At 45.5% G+C, this 22641-nt stretch overlaps 1 protein-coding gene across 1 annotated transcript in view; it reads left to right on the plus strand.

Moving 5' to 3' along the window:
- Positions 1-22641, plus strand: part of USP11 (ubiquitin specific peptidase 11) — a 401576-nt gene that overhangs the window by 84811 nt on the left and 294124 nt on the right. Inside the window, exons 5-6 of the mRNA XM_085629511.1 lie at positions 1163-1308; positions 1917-1978. Coding sequence (XP_085485637.1) covers positions 1163-1308; positions 1917-1978 — 208 coding nt within the window. The remainder of the gene's footprint in view (positions 1-1162; positions 1309-1916; positions 1979-22641) is intronic.

A 22641-nucleotide genomic window follows, 5' to 3' on the forward strand; every position in this document is an offset into this window, starting at 1 on the left:
TATTACCGTGGGGCTCCCATTTCGACGGGAATGATTCAAGCATGTGAACCTATGAACGATACCAATACTGGATAACTGCAGTTACAGGTAAGTAACTTATTTCTTATATGTAGTCCTCTCACTGTGCTGTGAAACCTGTGTTATTGTGGCATTGTTGGGGGAGAGCTCCGCTTTTTCACCTCATTTGAAACTGCCTAAACTTCAGCCACTGAAGTGCTTGTGTTGCTAAACAAACTCTTACTTGGGGGCCTATGGCTATTTTAACCCTATGTACTACTATTTAAAGTCACTAGGAACGCCGGAGAACTGGTTTTACAGGTAAGTAACTAATTTGATAATGATCACTGGAGGCAGTTCAGCTAGTCACTAGACTTTCTGGCCACCAGAAAGGCCCACACCCAAATCATCCTTGTATAAAAAGCATAGGTATCAAAATAGACTTTAATGTCAAGATGGGCAGCCAACTATCCTCACTAATTTTGGTTGAAAAAAATCTGTCTCATACTACATTATCTATCCTTGGATTGCTGGAGTCATGCCTCCTATGATGAAGGCTAGATTATTGAATTTAGTAACTTGGCTAATCTGCATTTTATTTTTGTTAAGGACGGTGTCAGTATTTGAGGTTGCCAACTGGTGGATAGACTATCCTACCTATAAAAAAATGAACTAGAATCTCTGTTGCATTTATTATTTTTAGCAAGTTTGGAAGGTTTTTAAATGAACCTTGGAGAATAGAAAACATCAGGTTGTTAGCATCAAGCGAAGGTTTTCTCTAAAAGGTTTTGCAGCATAAAACGCAGTGCAAATCCAGAGGAAGAATGAATAGATTTTTCTTCTGTTTGAAGATTCGCATTTAAGGTTGGAGTGCTCTCCCTCTCCTTTTCAGAATCTTTCTGTAACATATTCAGCAACAATTTGTAAAAACTCTCACGTTGTTTTTACATTTCAAAGTACCTTTTTTCTTAAGTTTGCACAGCATCTTCATTTAATTGTCATGGTTTGTAAGTGTCCTAAGCATTTGCACCTCTGTTACCCATCACAAGCTTTTGTTTTTCTAAACCGTGCTCTCCTTGAAGGTGTGAAAGCGAAGCGTTATCTCTTTTGTTGGTGCTCCTTTCTTCTTCCTAGCTATAAGGTTTCCCATTTCATTTCCCTGCAGACACTGTACTAAAGGAGGCCAGGCGCTTGTTCTCAGTACCAGCAGACGAGGAGACACGGCTCTGGGTGAAGAATTCTGATGGCTCCTGCGAGAGGCTGAGGAACATTTACATGACTGTTCTTGATGCCTGTCTGAGCACGGGGCAGGTAGCAACTGTTTGCATGCTGTGTGTGTGTGTATCCGTGTCTGTGTCCCCCCCTTGAGGCAAGTGTCCAGAATTATAATGAGCATGTCATAGAGGTAAACTAGTCTCCCAGCCTTTCTCTCCTTTTTTTGTGCCCCTATTCTTGCATGGCATAGCACTGGCTGGACTCCACTTCTTGAATTGATTTCACCTACACTGAGCAGAAACCCAGAGTGAATGTATTATTTTGCTTGAAATTCTTATTTCATCCCGAAGTGGGTTGTTCAATAAAGGCGGCCCCAATTAGACTTACCAGTCCAGTCAAGTGTTCAAATATTTTGTCTTTGTATGTTTGCCTAGCTCTCCCTTCACACCATAGACTGACCATGAAAATACAGTTCACTCGAAGTTTTATTTTTTAGCTCCGGATCGGACTGCAGGAGCTATTGCACCAATCTCTGGAAATAGATAGATTCCAGTTGTCTTTGTGTTCATTGGTCATAGGCTTGTATCAAGCGTGTGCTCTTCTGTGTGTGTGTGTGTGTGTGTGTGTGTGTGTGTGTGTGTGTGTGTGTGCTCGCGCACATGCATAACACTCCTTTTGATTTTTTTCCCTCTTATTTCTTTCAGACAGTCATCATGGAGACCCGACACAAGGATGGCACCTGGCCCAGCTCCCGCCCCCATGGCATGTAAGCATGAAGCGCCCCATGTCACCAAGCCCCTTAAACAATGATGCTGGCACAGTAAGGCTATGGGTAGATCTCAAGTTGTGTGTCAGGAGACGGCATGGTTGAATGCTGGGATGGGAAGAATATCAGATAGAAATCCCCAAAGGTTCTTGGTTCTGTGTTGATTTTCCTGATGTTGCCCTGAAACCTCTCTCTGGATACATATATTTTTTGTGTGTTTGATTTTGCTGAAAGGCAGCATAGGAATTTTGGCAGGCACAATTTTCTTCTTTGTACCATGTCAAGCTGCACAGGTGGACTGATGAGAAGGAGCTTTCAGAGGAGTATCCGTTTAATGCAGCAGCAGTCTTACTTAGCTTGTAATAAAACAAAATCCACTTCTGAACTAACCTCGATCTTCTTGCATTTATATATATTTTTTCTTCTGTATTTGTGTATTACTTTCTTGACGTTTTTCAATACACTTGTACATTAAGAGACCTGGTTGTAAATTTCCTTTCTAGTTTCCCTTACATAATAATGTCTTATTCAAGAATTTGGAAATGTATTGCACTTAATCGAAGTAGCACACAGCCATAGCCTTGTAGTTTTCTCTCAAGGTGCTCCTGATGGCCATCTTTGCTTAGAGAAATAATAATTGAAGGAGTGTTTTTCTTTGGTTAAGTCACTGCCCGCTCCTTGGGAATGTAGTACCAACTTTCACCTCCGCCCTTAGATTGAATAATATTCAGGCATTTGATTGACAAGAAATTTACTTTTTTTCACAAAAATAAAGCATTACTGTGGACACATCCATTCATCTTTTAAAGAGGAGAGTCACCTTTTAGTAACCTCTAATCGGTCAATTGCAAGACAAAGTGTATTCCATATCCCTCGGTTACCAAACTGCTGACTGACACTTTACTGGACAGACAGAAGCTAGGTAAATCTGATTTTATCTCTGTGAGGAAATTATCATGTTAATGGCCTCTGCAAAGTGCCCACTATTGTTTACATTTCTAGGTTAAACATTTGTGTCTGATGATTTGTCTTCTCTTTACAAAATTATTCTGTTCTATTAATTACTATGCTGTTTCTCTATGGGTGTGAGCTTGTGATTCTATTCAGGGTTTGTCTTGTTGTGATGAGCAAGGAGCAGTGAGCCGCATGCAATCCTGGTTTGCCATAATGGGAAACACAAACGTGTGCGGAGTTCTTGCCCAAGAGCCTGGAAGAGGTGGAGTCAGTATACCATGGCACACTCGCAGCAGAAAATATTACTGAAATCTCGATGTTGTACTATAGTCAAAGCCTGAAGAAATAGTTAGCTCATGGAGAGGGCTCAGACATCAAGGAGGTTGCCGCAATTGACAAGATGTCAGACGTTTTTCGAAAGACAGTGAAGCAAAGAGCCAGGTAACACCCCTGGGACACAATGGTGCTGAGCCAAAACATTTCGACTTGAAGTTCTCCAAAACGACACCAACAACAACTGTGTTCAGGGGTAAACACAAACAACATTATGGGTCGAAGATGAAAGACCCATTTGTGGTAGACCCTCAGAGCAAGCCTTGATTCCAAAATGGATTTTGAGTGTGAAACGGGGGAAAATAGCCCTACATAAAGGAGGTCTTGGTGCTAAAGAGAGGGCTTACAACATATAGATGAAAAGATGAAGGCACCCAAGAAGAGGAAGCAGTATTTGAATGGTTCTTTAAGGGGGGGGGTTGCTACACAACTATAGATCCAATGGAGAGGGCGGAAGGAGCAGCAGGGGGAGGAACACAAACTGTAGCCTTACAGCAACACCCGAGCCCCAAGAAGAGGAGGAGGAAGTGTATGAAGAAAGGGGCTAAGGAAGGGCACTTTGATCATGGGTTCTTTCAGGACCTGGAGTCGGCAGAAGAGAGAGAACAAGGGGACACTCCTGAAGAAGAGTTGGGCACATACCCCTCCAGTCCTTCACCCCAACGACATTGCGGTATGTAACACCCTAGTCGGAAGGGCAGCATACACCTCCGGGATGCAGTTAGAGGATGAACGGGCAGAGTCATGTTTTCTCCTAGAAACCCTTCTTCCATCCCAAAGGAACCAGTTTCTTCCAATGTTTGCAGCACTCTGAACCGGGGCTGAGAAGCCCTTAGGAAGCAGCCCCCGCTATGGCTGTAACACACTGAATAGAGGGGAAATGTAGACGTCTTTCCAAGGACTCTGCCTAGGTTAAGGGCAACATAGCAGCAGATTCCTTAGTCACCACAGCAAAGAAAGAAGACATTGCCCAATCCACAACAGGGCACCCACCTGGTAGAGAGAACAAGACTATGGGGGTAGTGGAACGATAAGTGGAGAAGTCAACTGCCACCAAATGGAACTTTTCTGACTAATAAGCTGCTCAGCAGGGGAAGCCACCAACAATGGAATGGGGTGGAGGAGTTGATGATGTACCTTCTATAGCCGTATAAGACCTAGAAGGTGAAGGGGTTCAACCAGGAGAGCAATACCATCTGTAACACTTGTCTAAAATTGGCACCGGAAGCAGCAGATACAGCTAGTAGGCAACTTTGTGAAGGCACAACCCTATGGGCATGCTTGGCTGAGAGTCTCTGGATTCACGCAGGAAGCGCAGGCGACATTAAGTATGCCCTTCAGTGTCAAAAAACTCTTCAGATCCACTGTAAATGTTTTGCAAAGAGTAAAAAAAGACAGTATTTAACTTGGCTCTTTCTGGAGAGTCATCCCCAAACGTTTTGCCTTCACTCACCTGTTTTCCAAACGCTTTGTTGTAGGCTTTTAGAAGTCTGTTCACTTTACGACTGCTAAGCAGTGCTGAAGTGTTTCAACTCTCTCCTTTAAACATGGTAGATTTGGCTTATACCCAGTTGGCACATTTAATTTACTTAGTCCCTGATATAGTGGTACTACATGTACCACTGGACTGTCAATTAAATGCAACTAGTAGGCCATCAGCACTAATTGTGTCACCCTCTTAAGAAGCCCTTTAAACATGGCTCAGGGCTACCATTGCAGTCTGTGTGCAGATTTGAGCTGCCATTTCGACCTGGCAAAATAACCCTTTTGCCAGGTCTATACCTTCTCTTTAGGTCTCGCCTAGCGACGCAGCGCTTGCGCTGCTCGCTATGCGAGATCTATTGACATCGACTTGGTTTTGGAAGGGGGACAGAAGATGTGCACTTTCCCAGACAGCCGATGTGCACGCTCACGGCGTCTCTATCAGCTTGCGCCCGGACAGCCGATGTGCACGCTCACGGCGGGTCTTTCAGCTTGCGCCCGGCGAATGCTTTTTAAAAAAAAAATTGTATTTTACTCGTGGCTCCAAGACCAGCTCCGCCGGCCTGACCATACCCCTGCCAAGAGGAAACATGGGTACTGTAAGTGGGCGCCTAGAAAGCGGCGTCGTGCCAGCCGCGGGGCAGGCAGCACGAAACGAGAGGCAGCAGCGGCCGGACCAGCCCCCTAGTAAGCTCGCTGGCCCCCGCTACCTACCTGCACCTTGGCCGCTCCCTGGAGGAGATCTGGGAGGCGGCCACCCCGCGCCTGCCGTCCAGCTTCCCCCACATCCACGTGCGGGACGTGGCATGCGAGACCAGCCTGGTGGCTGCAATGCACCAGGCACAGCACATCCTGTGGGTCAACCTGGAGCCCGTGGTGCGCATCCGCCGTTTCCCCGTGGCCTGCCTCCGCCGTTTCCCCGTGGCCTGCCTCTAGCGCCGCAAACGGCTGTTTACACACCTGAACAGCACTTTACCGACTGTCCTCGGACCCCCCTACCTCATGGCCCCAGCCTCCAAAGACAGCCCTCCTGCCAACCGTAAACCCCGTCCTCACTGTTCTGTATCGGTAGGGGTGACTTTTGCACTAAATGTACCGCCATCCCAGCACTACCTTTTAGTCCAGCTGATTCGCGGTCTACCTGGGTCAAGGCGATCACTCGCCCCGTGCTCGGAGGGTGACGAACCTAAAGCTAGATGTGAATGGCTGAGGTTGAAGCTCGTGGACAATTTTTTTCGTACAGCTGGGCCCATGTGAACTTTTTGTATCTAAGAACAATGTTACTTTTTAGGAGCGTGTGTGGTATGAGTCTGTTAGAACAATAAGGAATCCAACGTGGCATTTAGTCTGGCTTCGGAATTCCAGCTCGATGGAGTGTGTTCGAACGTTTGCGCGTATCCCCGGAATCCTTCCTGGATCTTGGGGATGGGGTTACATTTACACGTTCGATAATGTTGCCCACAACTTTAAGCGGGTACATCACGCAGAAAGGGTTGATAGAGACCGTACCCCATTGGACCCATCAGGCTTGCTGGAATGTATAGACTTTGGTGCTATGTACTCATGCTAGGCTGAAACGGTCCCGTGGACTCTCTCCACGTGGATTTGTGATACAAGTGCCTTTGAACGTTGCTATTTCTTTTTTTATATAAGCGCCCCCTTACAGCGCCTGTAATGCTTGCATGCCTAGAACACCCCTCCTGCCTCCCAAACGGGATCGAGTCAAACATCAGCCAGCAGCGATGCCGTGGCTGGTTTCACTTTCTTTGTTCTCTATTTCCGAGCTCCTCCCTCCCCCAATCAGTCATGGGGCTCCAGCAGAGCAGCGAAGCCAGGGAGCTGAGAAGGCGGGTTATGCTGCAGCCTGCCTCTGAGCATGGGACACTGGTCTTTGCCTGCTCCTTGCAGCTGACCCAGCTGTGGGCTTATGTGTCTTGGCAATTTGTTTTCTTGTACTGCCACCCTCGGGTGGAGCACAGAGGTGCTCTATGACTGTGCTCATCCATGTGGGTTCTCACAACACCCAGACGTAGACACTCACTACCTCCGGCTGGTTCCTCCTCCCACAGAAGCAGGAACCAGGGGCTGGGCCGGGCTTCTCTGCAGGCTGCAGCGCCTCTCCTTCTGTTAGGCTCTGTGGAGCAGACAGTCTCTCTGTGAGTACTCAACCCGGAGCTGTGAGCACTAACTGCCAAGGAGCCCTTGCACCCCAAGAAATAGACCTGCACATCTGGGCACCAAGGAGCCCCTGTATCCCGAAAGTTACACCTCTGCAAGAAGTCCCTGTAACATACAGACAAGCACGCCGTCGCCAAGAAGAACAGGTAAGGCTTGCCTGAGTAAGGATTTGTGCTTATTTTAAGTCCTATAAACGGTTACTTTACTGTGTCTTAAACTACAACGCCTTTAGCCGGAAGGCAGCTATGTGCCTTACAGCGAGGTCATGCTTTGTGGCGCTATATAAACGCACTGATAAAGTAATTAACATCAGAATCGTATCTACTTACTTTCTGTAACTGATCTCGGTATACTAGCAGCATGTGGTCTCAGAGCTGGATTAGAGTGGGGGTGCTGCAGGTACACTGTGGCGCTGTATATAATGGAATGGCAGGGTGGGGTAAGTTTGGAAGGAGGTGCATTGGAAAAGAAGCGTGTTGTCTCAGCTGCAGGTGCACTAGGGGAGCTGTATGTGGTGGAATGGCAGGGGTGGTAAAGCTAGGAAGGAGGTGCCTCAAAAGAGCAGCGTGTTGTCTCAGAGCTGCAGGTACACTGGGGGAGCTCTATCTGATTAAATGGCGGGGTGGGGTAAGTTTGGAAGAAGGTGCATTGGAGGAGCAGCGTGTGGGGTCCAATTTGCAGGTAGACAGGGGGAGCTGTATGTGATGGAATGACGGGGCTGGTGTAAGTTAGGAAGGAGGTGCATTGGAGAAGCAGCGTGTGGTCTCAGAGCTGCAGGTAGACTGGGGGAGCTGTATTTCATCTAGGTGGAATGGAGGGGATGGTGTAAGTTAGGAGTGAGGTGCATTGGAAGAGCAGCGTATGGGTTCACAGCTGCAGGTACACTTGGGGAGCTGTATATAATGGAACAGCTGGGGTGTACATTTTGGAAGGAGGTGCATTAGAAGAACAGTGTGTGGTGTCAGCTGGAATCAAATGGGGGGGGGCTGCAATCCAGGATTGAGATGCACTGGGAGAGCTGTGTGGGGGTCTTTGTGGCATGGCAGGGATGGCGCAGATCAGGATTCAGTCACACTGGCAGAGCTGTAAATTAGCCTCACAAGTACAATAGCAAGGCTCCGGATTAAGGGGCACTGGCAGAGCACACAGTGGGTCTTCAGCACTAGGATAGTATGGTGTTCTTGTTTCATTACTGGAATTGTAGGAGTGTTGCAACAGTGGACTTAGGTGCTCGTTCCAGTACAAGAATAATAGGGTAAGATCGAGGCGCACTGGCGGAGCGCTACGTGTCTCTCTCCTGCAATGGTATTGAGCTACTGGCATTGTAAATAACAAACCTTTTATCTATGTGTTAGTTTTGAAAACGGATAAATAAAAGGCATTGCCATTTACAATGCCTTTTACAATGCCATTTACAATGGCAATAGCTTAAAACTTGGCAAATGCGAGACCTATTGCATTGCAAATGCTTGTTTAAGAAGTCACTTCTAGTGTTGGCCTTCAAAGGCCCCTAGGGCAGGCTGCAGTGTATTTAAAAAGTTACAAATTTACTTTACACTTCTTTTAGTGAAATACGCAGAAATGTATTTACTTCTGCAAGACATGCCTCTCTGATAGGTCAACTTGCATTTAATAAGTGCTAACTTTCAATTCGGGGCGATTAGGAATGTCGAGTTTGGCATTTAGGGAACTATGATTTAAAGCCATCTTTAATGGTAAAGCCGGATTTGAAGTCACAGTTCTGAAAATTCCACTTTTAGAAAGTTGCATTTTCTTGTCCTAATCATTTGGTGCATGTTTTCTGGGTCAAATGACTAGGCTTAGCTCGCAGGTGGTCTTGTGTATTGCTCCTAAATGTTGATACAAAGGAGTATAGGTGCTGGCAGGCTGGACCATCTCTGACTTGATGAGAGGGAGGAGTTGTCACTTACCACACTTGCACATCACAAAGGCTCTGCCTGCGCACACCTAAAAAGGGTTGTAGGAAACTGGGGTTTTCTTGCAGAAGTCACCCCCACTTTTTGCTCCCTTTTTAGCCCTTGATGCTGATTTTCGGCTCGGACAGTGCACTGAGGCCTGCTAATCAGGCCTCAGTGCCAGTGCCCCGTACTTAAAACAAGGCAATGCCTAATTGTACCTAATTGACAAAGGACTTTAGTGCCCCTGTAAGTCCTTAGTAAATGGTACCCCAGGTACCTAGGGCATCGGTATTAAAGAGGTCCCCTAAGGGCTGCAGTATATCTTGTGCCACCCTAAGGGACCCACTCACCAATATCACACAGACTGCCATTGTAGGCTGCATGACATGATGCAAACCATGTTTGAAAACATGACATGGCACACTCCTGTATCCCATGCCAAAGACACTGCATGGCCTATTTGTAAGTTTCCCCTACAGAAAGCCTTGGAGCCCTAAGGCAGGGTGCATTATACCCCATATATGGACATATCTGCATGATCAGATATGCTCCTATAAGGTCTAGTTCCATTTCTGGATATTACAAGTGAGCAGGGAAGCCATCTTAAGGTATGTACTGGGGACTAGTCAAAACCAGTTTCCCAGCTACATAATGGCTCCGCTGAAATCTATGGTGTTTGGTATCGTATACCTTGTATTAATAAAACCACACCGATCCCAGTGATTGATTTATTAATACCTGAACCCAGAGGGTACTGTAGAGGTAACCCATGAACTCTAATAGTCCTCTAGTGTGCTGGCTGGTCCTGCTCAGCCTGCCACCAAAGACTGGTATCTGACCCCCTAGGAGGTGGGAAACCCACTCTCAGAGGTCAGAAACAATGCCTGCTCTGGCAGCAGGTGTTTACTCCTCCTCAAGCTGGATCGCTAATAAATTAGCATGTGAAGGCAGGGAGCTTCAAAGTGTCCACCGCTTTTGATATGCAAGCCTGACTTCCCCCAGAGCCCACAAAACGAGAACTGAGGAGCAGAGACTGACTTGACACCAACCCTGCCCGCCAGCCTGCTCTCCCAGACACATGCACGGGCCCAGCGCGTCCTGAAAGCGGTGTTCCCTCCAAAAGCTGTGGAAGAGTGACCTGAGACTTCACCTGGCCAGCAACATCTCCCTTGGAGCAGAGGAGTTGCTTTTTCTGCACATTTGCAGGCACCAAAAGGACCAAAACGATGCTTGCAGCCTCTTTGTAACTTGACCGTTCCCCATTGGTTTTAACTGGCCCCTCGACGCTTAATTGCATGTCTCCACCTGGACACCACAGAGCTGCCATAGGCGACCTGTTGGTACTGCCTTGGACCTTGCCCCCTACTTACTTTAAGTCCTGAAGAACAGTCCCATACGTCGCTGCTAAGCGCCCGTATGCAGTACATGTTTCTTTCCCATATGATAACATTACCGCCTTAAAAGATGCAAGTGCCAGTGTACTTCAGTATACTGATATTTTGAAATACCACAAATGCAAGTGTTTTTCTGTGCATTTTCAAAACCGTGATATCTAAAAAAGAAAATGTACTTACAAAGTACTTGGTGTTTTAAAATATAAATAAAAATAAGTGTTATTTTTCTAAATTGGTGAGGAGCTCATTTTTGAGGGTGCATCATTTATTGACACTGTGTGTGCAACAAATGTCTACCAATCCTCCTTGAGAAGCCTAAGGCTGCTCGACCACACTATCCCCAAAAAGAGCACATTGGGATTGTTAAAGAAAGCCCTGTCCCCTCATAAGGGTACCTAGACTCTCTACACAATATACATTTTTTGGGTGCATTATGTAAAAAGCCAGCTTCCTTCCCTTGGCACTAGTTTTTTGTGATCCCAGACAAGCAAGGGCCAGGGCAGGGAGGCAGAAAATTCCAAACACATGTTGGGTGGAAACCTCCAAAACCTTCTACTTTAATGTGGGCACCAGGTATAAATAATGTACACTCAAACTCAACTCTTCAATACACCTCTGGACCTGTGGATACAACAGAAGTATTGCGGTGCTGCTTTGCTGCCCTGCTGCCCTGCTAGTCTGCAGCCATGCTGCCAGCTACCCTGCATGTCAAGCAGGAAGACTTGACCTGCACCCTTCATCCCAGACTGAAGTGCCTCTGAGTCAGTTGACCAACTGACCTCCTGTGCTGAGCGACAGGGACCTAACAAGCTCCAGAGGCCTGCAACTGCCCAGCTGACCTGCTGCCTAGATGTGCTACAGGACCTGCTTGAGCCTTGCTGACCTCTGTTGGAGTGCGTTCCTGACCCCCAAGTGGTGCATTGGATGCAGCAGATACTGCAGCTAGGGGAATCGACACTAGCATTCTGTTGAGGAGACATGCATAGCTCAGAATTTCTGGTTTCAAACCAGAAGTTCAGCAAACCATTCTTAATGCACCCTTTGATAAGGAACACCTCTTTGGGCCTCAAGTAGACCAATCCCTTAAGGATAAAAAAGGATACCGAAGTTGTAAAATATATGGGAGCACTTCAAATCTCCTTCTACCAGAGGTTCCTTTCGTCGCTCCTTTTACAGAGGAGGCTCCAAAACTAACTCCACAGATGCGTGCCGCATCTTCATATAAGACACAAACGCGATCATACCCCTCTAGAGGTTTCTACAAGGGTGGTTATAGAGAGAATCATTTTAAGGAAAGGGGGTAGAGGTACACCAACACGCACTAACAAGCAGTGAATTGCTAGTACTCCCCCCTCGACCATTCTTCCTCCAACAGGTGATGATTAAAACACTTTCTTCCCATTTGGCAACCAATAACATCAGACAGATGGGTTTTTGATATTTTCCAACATAGTTATTGCCTGGAGCTTACCAGCAACCCTCCCAATATTCCACCTCTCATTCACAAACTCTCACCCCAGCACCAGCAGCTCCTCAAACAAGAGGTACAAGCTCTTCTAACAAACGGAAGCTATAGAACTGGTTCCCATACAACATCCAGGATCAGGAGTTTACTCACTTTACTTCCTAAACCCCAAAAAGGACGTGTCTCTAAGACCAATCTTAGATCTCAGAACTTTAAACCTATACATACTGTCAGAGCACTTCCATATGGTTACCCTTCAACAAGTGCTTCCACTTGTACAGCAAGGCGACTTTATGTCCACACTAGACTTAAAGGACGCATACTTCCATATACCTCTACAACCAGCACATTGCAAATATCTCAGATTTGTAATAGCAGGAAATCACTATCAGGTCAAAGTACTCCCATTCTGAGTGACTACTACACCAAGAGTATTTACAAAATGTTTGGCAGTAGAAGCAGCTCATTTAGCAGACAACAAATTCATGTCTTTCAACATGTGGACAATTAGCTCATCAAAGCAAACACACAGCAAAGGTCTCTACAGTGCTCTCAAGCTACCATAAACCTCCTTCATCAATTGAGATTTGCAGTCCATGCGCAAAAGTCCCATCTCCAACCCTCACAACGGCAACCATATCTGGGAGCAATGATAAACACTCACACAGCGCTGGCATCTCCCAGTACAGCCAGAATTCAAAACTTTCAAACTTTATTTCTACAGTTTCAAAACAATCAATACCTAACAGTCAAAACTTTCATGCAACTGCTAGGGATGATGGCATCATGCATTGTAATAGTGCCTCATGTAAGATTACACATACATCCTCTACAAGAATGCTTAGCACGTCAGTGGAATCAATCACAGGGTCAATAAACCGATCTAGTGTTGGTAGACAGCTGCACTCATCGCTATCTGTAATGGTAGAACACACAAAACCTATCAAAAGGGCGGCCCTTCATGAACCCCATTCCACAAGTCGTACTAACAGCAGATGCATCTCTCACCGGTTGGGGTTCTTATCTTCCGCATTTAGCAATTCAGGGTTTATGTAACGAGCACAAACATCTCCACATCAAGCACTAAAAGCTTTCCAGCCTCATCTGGTAGAGAAAGTTGTCAAAATTGTCTTAGTCCAGACGAACAATATGACAGCTATGTACTATGTAAAAAACAGGGATGGTGGGGGGGGGGGACACACTCTGCAGTTGTCACGCCTCTCAGACCATTTGGCGTTGGGCAATACATCAAAAAATGTATCTTCTAGTAGAAAACCTCCCAGGCATTAACAACCAATTTGCCGACCTCAGCAGGATGTGGCAACAAGTACACAAATGGGAATTTCATCCCCAGTTTCTCCTTCCATACTTCAAAAAATGGGGGTTTTGGCAGATAGATCTCTTTACCACAGCAGAGAACTCGAAATGCCCAAACTTCACCTCCAGATTTCCACACCATCTATGCAAAAGCAATTCCCTGTGGATGAACTGGTCAGGGATATTTGCTTACGCTTTTCCGCCTCTCCCTCTCTTTCCATTTCTGGTTCGGAAACTCAGGCAGACATTTCTCACACTGATTCTAGTGGCTCCCACATTGGCTCGTCCGTTAACCATGGTTCACCACATTACTAGACCTGTCAGTGGTTCCACACCAAAAGCTACACCTCACTTCCATCCTTCTCACACAGAACCATGGCGAAATCGGACGTCCAAAACCCAAGGAGCTCAATCTAGCAATCTGGCTCCTGAAGTCATAGTCTGGATACCTAAACCTACCACCAGATTGTATGACCATTCTTAAAGAAGCCAGGAAACCTACCACTAGAGCATGTTACGCATTAAAGTGGAAAAGGTTAGTTATATATTTTAATAAAAACACAATTGATCTATTAGATGCATCTATATTAAATACTATTTATCTTTTTGTATCTACCGCGAGTTGGCTTAGCCTACACATCTATTCGACTACACCTTGCAGCAGTAGCTGCAAATCTACAAAACAGACGACATCTATCCTTATTTAGGGTTCCAGTAATTAAAGCCTTAATGGAAGGCCTTAAGAGAATAATGCCACTCAAGCTACCACCTGCACCAGTATGGAACCTTAACATTGTTCTGACAAGACTTATGGGTCCACCTTTTGAGCCATTACACAATTGTGAATTACAGTTTTTCATGGAAGGTTGCCTTTCTGATTGCTATCACTTCATTAAGGCGTGTTTGTGAGCTACAGGCATTAACCTTAGAAGAACCTTTATTTCAACTTTATAAAGATAGTGGGTCTTCGTACAAACCCAAAAGTAGTTTCTGCTTTTCATATTAACCAATCAGTTGAGTTGCCTGTGTTCTTCCTCAACCTGAGTCGGTAGCAGAAAGCGTTCTACACACACTGGATATCAAAAGAGCACTAATATACTATATTGCTAGAACGATTTATTTTCGCAAAACAACTTTTTGTTGCATTTGCTCCATCTCATAAAGGAAATCCTATCTTTAAGCCCGGTTTTTCCAGATGCAATGTTAAATGTATTCAAACTTGTTATGTTAAAGCTAAAGGAACTTTAACTATACCTCCTAGAGCACATAATCCATGGCCTTTTTAGGTAACATTCCCATAGCTCACATATGTAAAGCATCTACATGGTCTGCACCACACACTTTTTCCAAACATTATTCTATGGATGTATTAGCACGTCAACAAACTAATGTAGGACAAGCAGTGCTAAAAACACTTTCTCAAACAACTGCAGCACCCACTGGTTAGCCACTTATTTGTGATTAGGTTACTTACCCTGTAAGCATCTGTTCTTGGCATGTGGTGCTGTAGATTCACATGCGCCCTCTCGCCTCCCCGTACACCTGTGACAGTTCTTATTATTCACATTGCATACGCATGGACATCTCTGTACTACACTTACTCCACTCTCACCCTCTTGCGGGTAAACAATCTAACAATGGAGTCGATGCCCATGTGCATTATCACTGAAAGGAGGAGTCACCTTACCAGACTTCTTCGAAGGAAAACAAATTGCCAACATCCGGACCCAACACTGGATGGCAGGAGCATGCAAAGCTTTTGAATCTACAGATCTACATGCCAAGAACAGATGCTTACAGGTACATAATCCTTATCCACTATTGCCTTCAAAAACACATAGACCCACTGAAACACAAATCAGGCTTTGTCTTATGCTTTCATGCGTCTTCATCTAGCTGCAATTGCAGCTTACTTGCAAAATAAAGAACACTCTTCATCATTTAGAGTCCCTGGTATTAGGCCTTTCATGGAAGGGCTCAAACAAGTTATCCCGCCCAGGGTACCTCCCACACGTCTGGAAACTCAATATTGACCTTTACAGGCTCATCAACCCTCCTTTTGAACAGTTACACTCGTGTCGACCACAGCTCCTGTCAGGAAAGGTTGCCTTTCTCATTGCTGTCGCATCTTGTGTTTGTGTAGAAAAGTGCCTCTTTTAGTCATGGTCACCCTCATGTTTTGCCTGGTATTGTATTGGATGCATTTTTGACAAAAGTGCCCTGGGTTCCTGCTATCCAGTTCCCCAGTGCCATATCTCTTTTCCTAAAACTACACTAAACCCCCCCCCCCCCCACCCCAGTTGGCAATTCCTCTACCACCCCCCCCCCCTGTAATTCCCTAGGAAATATTACCTCTTGTACCTAGGGCCATGAGATTAACAAGGGTCTTTAAGGTCTGCAGCATGTATTGTGCCACCTTGGTGGACCCCTCTTCATACTAATGCAAACTGCCATGGCAGGCTCTGTGACAAGGTACAGATAAATATGAAGACATGACATGGCACATCTCCTGTGTGCCATTCCTGTAGACACTGCATGCAGTATATGTAAGTCACCACTACAGCAGCCCTTTCAGCTCTAAGGCAGGGTGTATTATATTACATGGGAGGACATACCTGCATGAGCAGATATGCCCCAGTGATGTCAATGTCGATTCTAGGAAATTGACAGTGAACAGGGAAGCCATCTTGAGTATAGGTGCTTAGCTCTGGTGGTTGAGTTCTCCAGCAACATGATGGCTTCATTGAAACCAAAGATGGTTTGGTATCAAACATCTTGTATTAATAAGCCCACACTGATTTATTAGTACATGCACCCGGAGGGCACCTAAGAGGTACCCCCTGAAAACCTACCAACCTCTCATGTACTGGCAGACTGACGTAGACCAGCCTGCCACCACAGACAGTTTTCTGACCTCTTGAGGCTCCGGCCAAAGGTGTTGTCACCTTTTCCAAGCAGGATGGCTAATAATCAGCATATCAAGGCAGAAGGCTTCAAAGGCCTCTTCTGTCTTTGATATGCAACCCAGGCTTCAACCCTGCCCCCGGGGGAAACACAACGCACTCTTGTAAAAATACTTAAGAGGGCACTGACGACTGCAGAAGTATCGACGGTCCTAAGTGGAATAGCTTCAGTGTGCCTGTTGGCATGATCCTCCACCACAAGTATGAATCTTTTTGCTTATGCTGTACGGGAGGGTCCAGGGGGCCAACAACGTCAACCTGTACCCTTTCAAAGGGAATCCCAACCACTAGAAGTGGAATTATGAGGGCCTTTCGGTTGATTACCTGCCTTGCCACTGGCTTGTCAGGTAACTCCTTCATCTTCTAGGATGTTTGGCCAGTAGAAGTAGGCAAATAACCTACACCAAGTGTTGCGCTGGCCAAGATGCCCAGCTAGAGGAATGTCATGGGCCAGTGATAGTAAAAACTCTACATTTCTGAGGCACTACCTCTTTATAGTGGCACCAGGCTAGGGGTCTCTGGCTGCAGCATACAGGAGCCCCTCCTCCAAATAGGTCCTGTGTGATCCACTGACATCTGTTCCTGTGCAGCAGCTTGTTGTCACAGGCTTTCAAGAGAATGTTCTCTGTCCTTGGCACAGCTTTTCTCTAGGGGGTCCACATGGGCCTAGGAGCTCTGCCTTGTAGGCCAAAGTTCCTGGGGCTCAGCTCCCTCTGGGGCTCCGTTCCCTCTTGAGCTGTCAGGTCTTCTCCGCGAGGAGAGGGGACCTGAGCTTGTGGCTGTTCAGAATTTGGTTTCCCAGAGTTCTCCACTTTTCTCTTGGAGGATTGGGCCATTAGTCCAGACTTTAACTCCTTTTTCACCATGGGCTTTGCTCCGGTTTTTACGCACACCCATTCAGGGATTCTCCGCATGGCTGCATGGGATCTTAGCATGCGCTGAAGTAGCGCTAATGACTCCAAATCCTTCCCTAGTAGACTTTCAACAAGAATTGCAGAGGACACAATCACCTCCTTTTGTCCAGTAATCCCTTCCCACTCCAAGGACACCATAGCCATGGAATGAACCTTGGCCAAATTATCAACATTGGTTACGGGATAAGTTTGTCCAGTCTGGTACTGTTCAGAAGATACCAGTTTTTCAGTCACCATGGTGACACTTGCACCTGTTTTTATCAGTGCTTCCACTATAACCCTATTAATATGTGGCTGTTGTCTGTATTTTTCCAAGTAATCTGGACAGACAGCCAGGGTAGCTACTTCCATCCCACCCTCTGAGACTAAAGTGGTTGCAGTGTGCTCTCTTACCTGGTCAGGGCACACCAATGATCCCATCTGGAGGTTCACCATCCAGTGGGAACTGGAGGTGCTCTAGAAGAGGCATTTTTGGGACAGATAAGGTCTCCAGTACGGTGCCCATTGGCTTTCAATTAAAGCACCAAGCTTTCTTGGGACCCAAGTTCTTACCAATGGTACCCACCCCTGACCTGTGTATTGTCTCTGTACCCACCCTCTGTAACAGGTTTTGGGGGCTCTTTAGAAAACTTTATCTTTAGAGTGTTCACCGTCTTTCCCTTTGGGGGGTGTTTAGCATCCATGGGACTTTTGGCTACCCTGGTCTTGACCGAGTGGTTCCCCTTCTTTACCAATTCTTGGGGAGAGAATGTACATAGGTCCACCAAGCACTGATGCAATTGTTCAGAAACATAGTTTGATAATAGATGCTCTTTCATAATAAGATTATAAATCCCATCATAGTCTTGCACCTTGTTACGTTTTAACCAACCACCTAGTGTTTTGACTGAGAAGTCAACAAAATCTCTCCAGGTCTGACTCATGGTTTTGAGTCTCTCTGAACCTATTTCTGTACTCCTCAATTGTGAGTCCAAAGCCCTCCATCAGGGTATGCTTTATGAGGTCATAGGACTCCGCATCTGTCTCGTTAAGTGTCAGGCGTCTATCCCTGCACTTTCCTTAAAACAGCTCCCAGAGTTGAGAACACCAATATGTCTGGTTGAGTTTCCTCATACTACAAGCCCTCTCAAAGGCTGTAAACCATTTGGTGATATCATCACCTTCTGCATATTTGGGGGCAATCCCTTTGGGGTTTTTAGGATCAAAAGCCTCCTCTTTCTCCTGATTTAAAATGTTGCTGCCACTAGAGATGTGTCCTAGGCCCATCACAGCTCTCTTTTTCAATAGATAAGATTTTAGCTTCTAGAGCTATTTTGATAGCTAGATTGTGAAGATCAGGATCTTCTTCTTCTATGTCATCTGGGGCACTAACCGAGGTACTCCCAGTAGGGTGCTGTCAGCTGGAGAACCTGAGGATTCATCATAGTCACTGACATCTCCAGCCCTTTACCCATTAGGGCGTTTTTCTATTGCCGTGCCTGTATTATGTTCAGCAAGCAAGTTTTATAAATGAGACTTATTATATTTAGACCCCATTTTAAGCTTCCATGCTGTACAGAGGTCCTTTAGTTGGGCCAACTTACGTTTCTTGTAGGGACCCAGGTTAAGCGCCTGGCTAGTACCCTCTACCTCAAACATGGTATTTAGATTATTTGGGACCTTTTTCGAAAGTTAGAAAAACCAATCTATCAGTCTATTTTTTACAGGCCCTAACTGTCTAGGATACTTTTAAAAATTATAATGCAATTGGATCTGGGTACGTAACTAAGCCCCTAACCGTTCAAATTAGCAAATTTAGAAAAATCGAAAAAAAATAAAAAATGATTTTTTTAACTAATGTCAATTGTCGATTTACTTCATGGAGTTATCTATTGACCAAGTGGTATCAGCAAATGCAAAGTCTTGTATCCCACTGCTGAACCACCTATATAGGAATCTGGCTCTTTATTTAGCGGACCAAAATGAGGTACACTCTGTAAAGAGTCCAGGCAAAGCTTATCGGTTTACAGAGGCAAAAATAAGAACGCTAAATGCTCTTTTGTGGTAGCGTGGGTAAGCAGTCCCGGCTTATCAGAGGGTAGTGCTAAGCATTTGTTGTAATCACAGAGACAATAAAGGAGATGCACACAAGAATAAATCCAAGATCAATGTAGAAAAACAAGTCTCATTTTTATGTACATTTTGATACCAAGAACTTTGTTTTCAAAGAAGTACTTTTTAAAATATCGATTTTTACAGATAAGTAAAATGTTCACTTAAATGCGTCTTTACACAGCAAAGTTTTCCTAATGGGTAAAATAGGCATATGTTGCATACAGTTTATTTATGGTCTGCTTTTGGGGGTGTTCTTCTGGACGTCTTCTAGACTTAGGGTGGTAGGGGGCCAAGGTCCAACGTACCACCAGCAGTTACTCTGTGGGTGGGCAGTTACTCTGTGGGCAACCTGCAGGCACCAAAAGACTGAGCTGTGAGGCTCCAAGACTGCAGAAACCTGACGCCAGAAAGCACCGATGCACCCGAGCCGCCTAGCCCATGCTGAAGTGGCCCAATGGTGCCCACATGGTCCCCCGACCCTCCAGACTCAAAGCCCACCTTGGGTTTCCCCACTGTGGCATTGATGATGACTCCTGCAGCCTCTGTTCGCAGGCCCCCCCTCTACCGCGACTGTTCCTGGTGAGGACAACCTGACGCCTAAGGACACGTGCACCCGTCGCCCCTGGCCCGTGGAGAAGAGGACCACATGTATTGCCATGTCCCTGAGCATCGTGAGACCTGAGCCGCCTTGTTGGTTCAGCCTGACTGACCTCCCCAGTCGAAGCCTGCAGCCTCTTTTTGTGACTTCCATTGGAACACAATACTTTTTTTCACCCCTGCACCTGGCCGCCCAAATGCCTCTGGTGGCGTCTGCTGAGTGTAGACTTGGGCCTTGCCCTCCACTCACCTTAATTCCCGGAGATTGGTCTTTAAAGTTACTGTACACTATCTGAATGCCATACTTTTTTTCCTCCTATGGGGTAACATTGCAGCTTCTGGAAAATTCTTTGACTTTTTAAATGCAAAAGTATTTCTATTAAAAAACATAGTTACCTGATCGTATTGATTCTGATCTATCTTATCTATCTATATATATATATATATATATATATATATATATATATATATATATATATATATATATATATATATATATATATATATATATATATATATTCAAGAAACCATAGGTTTCACACATGTTATAGTTGGGTGGATATTTCACTCGAAAAAAAACAATGCAATTCCCCCGTTATAGTTAGTTCAGATAACTATAACTCGCACGCCCGCAATCCTCTGCTCATGATGTCACATATTACATCACTCATGACATGGTCAGTGGCATCACTCATGACATCACTGATGACATCATCCTTGTGATAGAGTGGCGGTCGCGCGAGTTATAGTTATCTGAACTAACTATAACGGGGGAATTTCATTGGTTTTTTTCGAGTGAAATATCCACCTAACTATAACGTGTGAAACCTATGGTTTTTTAAGTGAATTTGCAAGGTTTTTTAACCCCTTCAGTGCCCGCCCCTTTCCCCGCCCTGTGCCGGCCGTTGTATTAGCGGGCGGGGTTTATGACGAGCTGGTCTCGTCATGGGCACAGCGCGACCGCGGCCCATGACGAGACCAGCTCGTCACGGGCATTGAAGAGGTTAAATGCTAATTCCTAACTATAACGTGTGTGAAACCTATGGTTTTTTCAGTGAATTTGTACGGTTTTTTAAATGCTAAGTTATGTATGTATTATTACTTTTTTATATATTTATTTTACAATAAACTATGTATTAAAAAAATTTTTACATTTTTTTTAATGGTTTTTCACCTTGCGCGCACGGTGCGCGCACCCACGCGATTAAAAAAAAAAAAAATTAAAATGTTTTTTTCTGCCTTCGGGGTCCTTCAGGGACCCCCTGACAAAGGCTAGGGGGTCAGGAACTCTCTACCCTGCCCCCTTTTCACGTTCGCCACCTTCCTTTTCCACTCTCGCACTGAAAACAAACAAAATGGCGGCCGACACTTCCTGATTTCGACCGATTCGAACGTTGACTGACATGTAACCACCAATCAGAATTACGCTCGCGCACATTAGTGCGCGCGCACGGTGCGCGCACGGTGCACGGCTATAGATATTTATGTGCCTTAACTGCAATTTTCTCAGGAACTACTGAACAGATTCACTCCATATATGCAAAAGGCACATCCCTGACCTGAGGACTACCTCTCTGCCAAATTTCAAGTAATTCTGTTCAGCCGTTCGGGCTGTACCTTCGACTAAAGGTCCTATGGGAAAATGCATGGGGAAACCGTGTTTTGGGACCCCCCTTTTTTCTCGGCCCCCGCTTGACGAATCCCCCCCGAGACTTTCAGGGTTGGAGCTGAGCGGAGCGCCCCATTAGTTTTGAAAATTTCGCGAGGATTCGTAAACCGGTGCCAAAGTTATTCAAAATAGAATTTTGAGATTTCCTATGGATACACGGTCCTAACTATCTACTGGCGACCGCCAGTAGATAATATATATAAATATCTCAAAGGCACGCCTCACAAGTTTCCAAGAAGCACAGAACCGTTCACCGTATCCGCAGTCAAAGTTTTATTTGGCAAATAAAACTTTATTGACTGCGGATACTGTGTGCGGTTCTGCGCTTCTTAGAAACTTGTGAGGCGTATCTTTGTTCATTTCAACACAGGACCCGTACCTGTGACACCGCACCAGCCCGGCCTTGTGGATGTGATCGGGCTCCTTGTGGGGAAACTGCCTTTGAGAGAGATATATATATATATAGAGAGAGATATATATTCTTTATAAGTTTATGTGGATCTCCTTATTGAGTCATGTGCATAATTTGACCATTGTGTGTATGCGCAGATGTCTAACACTCCGAAGGCTGCTCGACAACACTACCTCCTAGAAGAGCACCATAGGATTGCATGAGCAGGCCCCTGTCCACTCATTAGTGAATCCCTGGACTCTTTATATAATATATCAGAAAGAGATATATTGTGCAAAGAGCCAGCTTCCTACACTAATCAATCTGGGAAACATGTTGGTAGTTAGGGAAGATTGAGAGCCATGTTAAGTAGTGTGATAAAGAGAAAGAAAACTAAAAGGCCTGCTGTGTTCTGCGATCTTCCTGCAATACTACTACTGGCATCTCCGTACAAACACAGCCTTAAAAACTGGGGCATAAATGATAGCTAGAGAAGCTTTTGTGTCTATGTATCAAGCAGGCACCCTAGTTGAAAGACTTTAATCATCTGGTCAGTGTTTGCATGCAATTGGGGCCAGACTTTATAAGCTTAAAAAGTGCACTTGGTTACTGTAAAAAAGAATGTTGTTTGCCCATGTAGGAAAGTGCCACTTTTTGACACTGTCACCCCCACTTTTTGCCATGGTATTTGATGCGATTCAGACTGGAAGTTCAACGGGTTCCTGCTGTTCAGGTCTTCAGTGCCCGATCTTTTTCCCAATACTGTGCAATTGGTTCCCCCAGATGCCACTATCTTTAGCCCCCTCTGTAAGTCCCTAAGTGGTACCCCTGGCACCTTGGGCCTGAGGTACTAAAGAAGGTCCCCAAGGGCTACAGCAACAATTGTCCCACCGTAAGGGACCCCTCACCAAGCTCATGCAAGCATGCAATCGCAGGCTGCGTGTTTTGGTGCAGACAAAAGAGAAAACATGACATAATACACCCCTGTGTGCC

Source organism: Triturus cristatus, chromosome 10 (genome assembly GCF_964204655.1).
Source record: "Triturus cristatus chromosome 10, aTriCri1.1, whole genome shotgun sequence".
In the NCBI taxonomy this organism is placed as follows: Eukaryota; Metazoa; Chordata; class Amphibia; order Caudata; family Salamandridae; genus Triturus; species Triturus cristatus.